This window comes from Eutrema salsugineum, unplaced genomic scaffold (assembly GCF_000478725.1).
Source record: "Eutrema salsugineum unplaced genomic scaffold, Eutsalg1_0 scaffold_8, whole genome shotgun sequence".
NCBI lineage: Eukaryota > Viridiplantae > Streptophyta > Magnoliopsida > Brassicales > Brassicaceae > Eutrema > Eutrema salsugineum.
The window spans coordinates 7,755,725-7,764,407 of NW_006256414.1; the positions used below are offsets into that span (position 1 = coordinate 7,755,725).

The window sequence follows — 8,683 nt, forward strand, 5'->3', positions numbered from 1 at the left end:
GAAACGGGGTTACCTATATCTCAACTACCATTTTTTATTTCTTGCTTTTACATATATTAAGCAAATATGTTTACACATTCAATGTTAACATATATATTTGTTTTTCAGGCCTTAGGTTTGGTAGAATTTTATCTGAAACTCAATTTTCACCGCCTACAATTGCAAAACGTAATACAACGATTCCTGATCTAAACCTAGCAAGCAACAATATTCATGGTACTGGTATCCAATCATCAAGTGATACTAATAGACAAGAAACCACTACCTCTAATATTACGTATGCGACACCCCCATCTGTTGTTAGCAAAGCTCGAAGAATTCCTAATTCACGGAGGCTAGATTCTGGTATTCCTAAATCTGTACCTTTACAGCCAAGTAAGAATAATTTCATTTATTAATAGTATAATGAATTTGTAACATTTAATCTATTAAAATTATTAACTCATTGTTTGTTTTTGAATTGTATTATCAGATGGGATCCTTACATCAAATGATAGTAATATATTTGAATTGACAACCTCGAATCAAACATATGCGACGCCACCATCTGTTGTTATTAAGTCTCGAACAAATCCTGCTTCACAACCGCTTCATTCTGATCTTCCTAAACCAGTACATATCGGTCCCAGTAAGATTACTGATTTGTATTAATATCTAAATTATGTATCTTAATTAAAATATAACATTTGTTTAAATTTAATATTTATTGTTATATGTTTTCACCAGAAAATACAAACAGGAATGCAACAAGCTCACACACTGTTGAAGGAATAGAGAAGTCATGTATCCTTATCCTATTCAAATTATCAGTTTTTTCCCTTAGTTTTAATTTTTCTTATCGTTGAATTCATATTAATGTAATCTTAACTATCAATCTAAGTCATTATGTGGTGGAACTCTTCTGTTGACAAAATCATTGATAGACAAAGAAATAATCAACTATCTAAATCTTTGTTCGAGAGACAGCGAAAGGCTAGACATAACAGAACACGTTTAATGAAAGGGATTAAGTTTAACGAAAGACCTCATGGAACTGATACTATAGCAGATGATTATGATCATGAACGTAAACCTGTTATATTGGAAAATGGTTATGTCTCTTACATTACACTTCTATCGATACTTTTTCAGTTATATTCTTATCAGGACTAAATGTTTAATTATGTCGAATGTTGTATTACCTCAGGATATTATGATGATGGAGATCCGATGTATGAATGCATACACTGCAAAGCAAGGATGTCGTTTAATGAACGAATTCAGAAAAAGAAGAAGAGTGCAACATATAAATTTACTATATGTTGTTCGCAGGGGAAAGTGAAGCTACCCTTACTTAACCAACCTCCTCCATTTTTGATATATTTCTTCTCAAGTGATGATGAAATTTGTCGCCATTTTCGTGAAAATATCAGAGCTTACAACATGATGTTTTCTTTTAAATCTATTGGTGGAAAGATAAATTACGATATAAACAAGGGTCGTGGTCCACCCGTATTCCAACTACATGGTGAAAATTATCACTTAATTGGTTCTTTGAATCTTAAGAGGAAAGAGAAACCAAAGTTCTGTCAGTTGTATATCCATGATACAGCTAATGAGATAACCAACAGAGAGAAATCAATCAGGTATACACTGTACGCACTATTTTAATATCCATTAACATTATTTTTTACTGATGGTTAATATGTTTATCATACATTACATTTAATTATGCACTTTCTTCTATTTCAGCAAGAATGTCCCTAGCTCGACCAAGTTAAGGCCGGCGTTAATTGAATGTCTCATGAAGATGTTAAACTTTTGTAATCCAATGGTGAAAGCTTTACATTCCTACAAAGACAGATACAATATTCAACAACCAGAAGACAACGTCAAGTTAGTTCGCATTGCTAACAGGAATAAAGATGCTAGAACACATAACATGCCAACTTCCACAGAAGTTGCAGCATTGATTCCGGGAGATTTTCAAGAAGGAATGGATTTACGAGATATTGTATTAGAGACTACACACGGAAACCTCAGAAGAATTAGTGAACTCTATGTGGGTTATCTAGCTCTTCAGTATCCATTATTATTGCCATATGGTGAGGATGGATTCACCGTTGGCATTGAAGACGGTTTTGATGACGGCAACAAATGGAAACGGAAAACTATAAGCATGCGAGAATTCTATGCTTATAGGATTCAAGATAGGTTAATGGAATCTCAGTCCGTAATTCGGTCTAAACGACTGTATCAACAGTTTCTGGTTGATGTACTATGATAAAGTCTAGCCGACTTCGATATTTCAGGAATAATCAGAAGAAGCTTCATTTAGACAAGTATATGAATCTGGTTGAGGCTGAAAATGAAGGAAACTCTGATTTATCCAACAGAGGTAAGAGAATTTTGATACCTGCATCATTTACCGGTGGTTCACGCTATATGAACAATAACTATTTGGATGCAATGGCAATCTGTAAGCACTTTGGATTTCCTGATCTTTTTATAACTTTCACCTGCAATCCAAACTGGCCTGAGATAATTAGATATACAAAGAAGCGAAATTTGAATCCTGAAGATAGACCAGATATCTTCTGTAGGATATTCAAAATTAAGCTAGACAGCCTCATGAGTGATCTCACTGAAAAGAACATTTTCGGAAAAAGTGTTTGTGGTATGTTAAATTTATATTTGTAATCTTTGTATTTATACTTTGATTTATATTGTTATGGTAATCCTGATTGGTTTGTTTTATATTAACAGGTATGTATACTATTGAATTCCAAAAAAAGAGGTCTTCCACATGCACATATCCTACTATGGATGGCTGAAAAAAGCAAATTGTCTAATGCTGAATCTATTGATAAGGTTATTTCTGCTAAGATTCCTGACAAAGATACTGATCCTTCTTTGTATGAAGTAGTGAAGCAAAACATGATACATGGACCTTGCGGAGTGATTAACAAAAGTAGTCCATGTATGATCAATGGGAAGTGTTCTAAGCAGTTTCCAAAGAAATATTGTGAAAGAACTACCATTGACAACAGAGGCTTTCCACATTATATGAGAAGGAAGACTGGCGCATTTGTTGAGAAGAATGGTCTAAAAATTGACAACAGTTTTGTTGTGCCTTATAATAGAGAGCTATCATTGCGATATAGAGCTCACATCAATGTTGAATGGTGTACTCAGGCAAGGTCAATCAAATACCTTTTCAAATATATCAACAAAGGACCTGATCGTGTTCTAGCTACTATTGAAAATGATTTAAATCAAGGCGCAGATTCTGTAGCATGCGCCAATGTAGATGAAAACGGCGAGGATACTACTGATGAAATTAAGGACTTCTTCGATTGCAGGTAATATTTAATTTGATAGAGATTGTAGGCATGTCTTATAAGTTGCATTAGTGTTGATTACATACTAAATCTCTACTGATTTATTGTTATGTAGATATGTTTCTGCATGCGAAGCTACATGGCATTTGCTAGCATTTCTAATCCATTTTAGGATAACTCCAGTGGAGAAACTCTATTTTCATCTAGAAAACGAGCAATCAGTACTTTTTGATGATGATGATCCAGTTGAAACTGTTCTAAATCGCAGGTCAGTACAGAGCTCAATGTTATTAGCATTTTTTGAAGCTTGCAATAAGTATCCAGAAGCTGAAAACCTAACATATGCTGAGTTTCCTACAATGTTTGTTTATGATCGTACAAATATTGAATGGAAAACAAGGCAACAGAAAAATAGGTTAGCTGTTGGTAGAATAACCTATGTACCTCTGAAATGTGGCCAATTGTACTATCTTTGTGTTCTACTCAACCGACATTAATGTCCTAAGGGGTTTGATGATTTGAAGACAGTTGATGGTGTTTTACATCCTACATACAAAGATGCATGTTATGCATTGGGTTTACTAGATGATGATAGAGAATATATAGATGGGATTAATGAAGCAAGCATGTGGGGTTCTGGTGACTTTCTTCAAAAACTGTTCTGTGTTATGCTATTGACTGATAGCCTAATTAATCCATTTGGAGTTTGGGAAGAAACTTGGAATTTGCTATCTGATGATATTCTTTACAGAAGAAGATTATTTGAAAACAATCCAGGTATTTCTTTTATTTTTAAAAATCTTTCTATAACTATATATGTTATGTATACCATAATACTTTATGTGAATATGAAGTATTCGATTTCAATACATATGATGTGATCATTTCGCAGAACTGGACCTCTCTGATGAATAGCTCAAAAATTACACATTGGATGCAAGTGAGACTATATTGCGAAGCAATGGTTGTTCTCTTTCAAATTATGATGGAATGCCTTTGCCAGAGGGTGATTATAACACAGCTGGTATCAATAGGGTAATATACGATGAAAGAAACTATGATAGAGAAGAAATGAAGGCTATCGTAGAAAGAATGGTTCCTGGTTTAACTGACGAGCAGATGAATGTCTACAAAGAGATCATGGAAGCTGTCACAGAAGATAAAGGAAGAGTATTTTTCTTATATGGGTTTGGTGGTACTGGAAAAACTCATTTATGGAAACTACTATCTGCTGCTGTTCGTGCTAGAGGTGAAATCATTTTGAATGTTGCAAGTAGTGGAATAACATCTTTGTTATTGCCTGGTGGTAGAACCGCACATTCCCGTTTCGGTATACCAATAAATCCAGATGATGACACTACTTGCAATATTCAACCTGGAACAGATTTAGGAAATTTGGTTGCTGAGTCATCTCTTATCATATGCGACGAGGCACCTATGATGAGTAGATATTGTTTTGAAAGTTTGGATTGTACTATGCGTGACATTATTAAGCGTCATAAGGATAAACCATTTGGAGGAAAAGTTGTTGTGTTTGGTGGTGATTTTAGACAAATTTTGCCAGTTATTAGTGGTGGAGGAAGGGAAGACATTGTTATGGCTTCTATTAATTCGTCATATTTATGGGATGATTGTAAGGTGCTCAAGCTTACAAAAAACATGAGGCTTTTGGCTAATCTTGATGAAAACATAGCAGAGGAAATCAAATCATTTTCAGAATGGATTCTTAAAGTTCGCGATGGTAAAATTAATCTACCAAACACCGGAGAAGTTATGATCGACATTCCTGATGAGCTTCTAATAAAAGAATGTGATGATCCCATTAAATCTATTGTCGAGGAAGTTTATGGTTTAAGTTTTGAAGAGCAATCCGATCTTCAATTTTACCAGGAAATGGCTATTTTGTGTCCAACTAATGACGATGTTTGCCTCATCAACGATTACATGCTTTCTATGTTGACAGGTAAACACAATTACCATTGTTTATCGTTTAATTCAGTTAGTTTTTAAGTTTTTAATCATATTGATATACTATACTGATATATCTATAAATTTTTATTATCAAGGTGAGGAGAAGACTTATCTAAGTTCTGATTCTATAGATCCATCTGATACATCTAACCAGGATAGCAGAGTATATACTCCTGATTTCTTGAATAATATAAAGTTGTCTGGTCTTCCTAATCATTCTTTGAGATTAAGAGTAGGAACACCAGTTATGCTATTAAGGAATATAGATCCAAAGGCTGGTTTGTGCAATGGGACAAGACTACAAATCACCCAATTAGCTGATCATATCATTGAAGCTATTGTTTTAACTGGTGACACTCATGGTCAGAAAGTTTACATTCCAAGGTTGAATGTCGCACCTCCTGAAGGAAAATTTCCATTCAGAATGCGAAGAAGACAATTTCCTTTGGCTGTTGCCTTTACTATGACCATAAATAAAAGTCAGGGTCAGACACTTTCAAGCGTCGGTCTATATCTGCCAAAGCCTGTTTTCTCTCATGGTCAGTTATATGTTGCTCTATCTAGAGTAAAATCAAAGGATGGGTTAAAGGTGCTTATTATTGACAAAGATGGTAAACCTCAGAAACAAACAATGAACGTTGTATTCAAAGAAGTGTTCCAGAAGATATAGTTTCAACATTACTGGTAAGTTATAACTTGACCAATATCTACGTTTGCTTAGTATGATTTTTTAATTAACGTGTGTGATGGATTTGTAATGTATTCAGGAAGTTGCAAGGAAAGCTATTGATGTCGTGTTGGTGCAAATGATCCTGATATGTTCTGTTGTCAGCAATTTGGTCTATTATTTGATATTTATATACTATTCCCCCTAATACATTTTCTTACGTTGTATTGGTTACTCAATTTGGATATATGATTTTTTTCACACAGCTCATATGTTACTTTGATATATATATATCTACGTATAATTTGTTTATATAGTCGTAGGTTACTTATTTTCGTTATATGTAATTGAGTTTTTGACAGACTAATATCCTGATCACTTCATATCAGCCTCATATGTAAACAAACATAAATTAATCAAAGTTAGTCAAGTATACAATATTTAAACATTAATTAAAAAAGATTTATATTATGTGAATTAATTAATATGAATTATTAAAAACATTTTTGAATTATATTTATGGTTATTTTAGATTTCAATATATATTGCACGAAGATATCGACTATGTATATCCCGAATATATCTCTATTAGTTAGTTTCCCTTATACATATTAGATATTATTTACTTGAATACCCTATCAAAGAAGTTATCCCTTATATAAATATTCTGTTGTGTAAAATTTGTCAGCCATTTGCAAGAACTTTGATATATAATACCGTCATGATTTCTACTTACGATACTATATCTGATTTAAATCCGTGTACTACTGATTGGAAAATTAGGGTTAAAATTACGAAGAAGTGGAAACAATATACTCCACATCGAGGAACTACTCTTAATATGAAACTATATGATGAAGAAGTAAATTGTAGAATTCCTTACATTCATTTTCAGTATTTTACATAATGAATACTTTCAAAAACCTGTACTTTTCTTCATTTTACAGGGTCATACAATTTCTGCTACAGTTTACATAAAATACATGCAATTCTTTGAGAATAGAATTGAACAAAACTCATGGTTTGTAATTGAAGATTTCACTCTTATTCCCGTTAATGCTGAATACATTAACACAACATCCCTTTTCAATATTCAGTTCATAATTTCTACAACTATCACTCCTATCAGATATGTCGAAGGTATTTAAATTATATTTATTTAATACTATTGTTTCATACCATGCATGTTAATGAAATATCAGAACTCTATTGATGCAGTTTGTAAAACCAGTCTCCAAGAATTAGATGTATCTACCATTAGTAATGATAGTAAGTATTGTATGTACTCAGTTAATAGAATAGAAATTTTATATTTATTCGAAGTCAATAATTTTTCTGCTTACTCACTATTTTTTTTTTCATTTGACAGAATTTATAATAACTGCAAGTGGTTATATTCGAGCACAAGCACAAATCAACCTATAATTTCCCATAAGCACCTTTACATTTTTTAGACTATTATATTATTCCTTATTAAATTTGCAATTTATTCCATATTGGTTTCTATGTTTTTATCTACAATGAATATTATGTGATGTTTTAAATATTGGAGATTCTTACTTTTTATGAATTTTCTATTAAATATGTAGTAACCATAATTTATCTATTATGTTTAAAATGTGTGAATTTTTATTACTACATATTTTCAAATATGATATTGAATCTTAAATATACTGATTTAACGTTCAGTTAAACTATCTATAGGGTCGTAATTGCATATGTATTCATATTATAATTAAGTTTGAAAAAATCAAGAACGCAAAATCACGCATAGAAAATTTGAAGTCAAAGTTTCTATGTTAAAAATTTAGTAACAACTACTTTAATATCGTTTGGTAGTTGGTTTTTTGCTGAATACTTAATTTTATGACCTGTGCATGCAAAGTGAAGATATTGAATTGATTTGATCGATATCTGATTACAGCTTTTGTTAAGTGCTATTTTCATAAATATATATTTTTGCATGTATATATTTAGATTGAGGAAACTTTACTAACATAAATATCACTTTTCAAAGTTCATATCTATATATATTTTATACACTAATGACATCTTCCTTTAATATATATAATATCTTAATTACTAATACTATAGTATATGGTTTATAAGTATTGTAGGAAATAAAAATAGTCGCCACATTTATAATGTTATATCCCTTGGATTCGCAACATATAGTTTATGAAGTTTACAAACATGAATAAATATAGTAGTTGAAAGTTTGCATAAATATTCATGTGATTTGATAGATGTATACTTATATCTTTACATCTGTAACTTCCTTTTTATGCATCCGGAATATAAACAGAGACATCTACTGACATCTTACACCGATTGAAATATATTCGGTGAACTTATTCCTTTTTTTAACAAATTAAATGAACCATTTTTGTATTTACTACACTTAAATGTTTACAAACAATCGCGACTTTAGAGTAGTTAACCGTCTATGTCTTCTATATATAAAAGGAACTTTGTTCTTCCATAACTTCATCCTTCACAAAGAGAAAACCTACAAAATTAACATCAATATCTCTGACTAAAAAAGATGGCCGAATATCAAATGGTTAGTGATTTAACACCATGGGAGGAATACAAGCAAACCATCAACGTGAAAGTTCTCAAGCGTTGGGAGACTGTTGATTCAAACGGAAAGGATGGGATGTATTTCATCCTGGTTGATGAAAGTGTAAGTTTTGTGTTTTCAAAAAATAAGTTATCTATTTTT

General features: G+C 31.9%; 1 protein-coding gene across 1 annotated transcript; it reads left to right on the top strand.

Moving 5' to 3' along the window:
- The first annotated feature begins 1,239 nt into the window (after positions 1 to 1,239).
- LOC112088439 lies at positions 1,240 to 5,961 on the top strand. Its single transcript, XM_024158721.1, is given in 9 exon segments — positions 1,240 to 1,625; positions 1,732 to 2,252; positions 2,255 to 2,656; positions 2,746 to 2,768; positions 2,770 to 3,341; positions 3,436 to 3,588; positions 4,006 to 4,097; positions 4,324 to 5,283; positions 5,387 to 5,961. Coding segments are annotated over 9 exon segments (3,684 nt in total).
- The last annotated feature ends 2,722 nt before the right edge of the window (positions 5,962 to 8,683 follow it).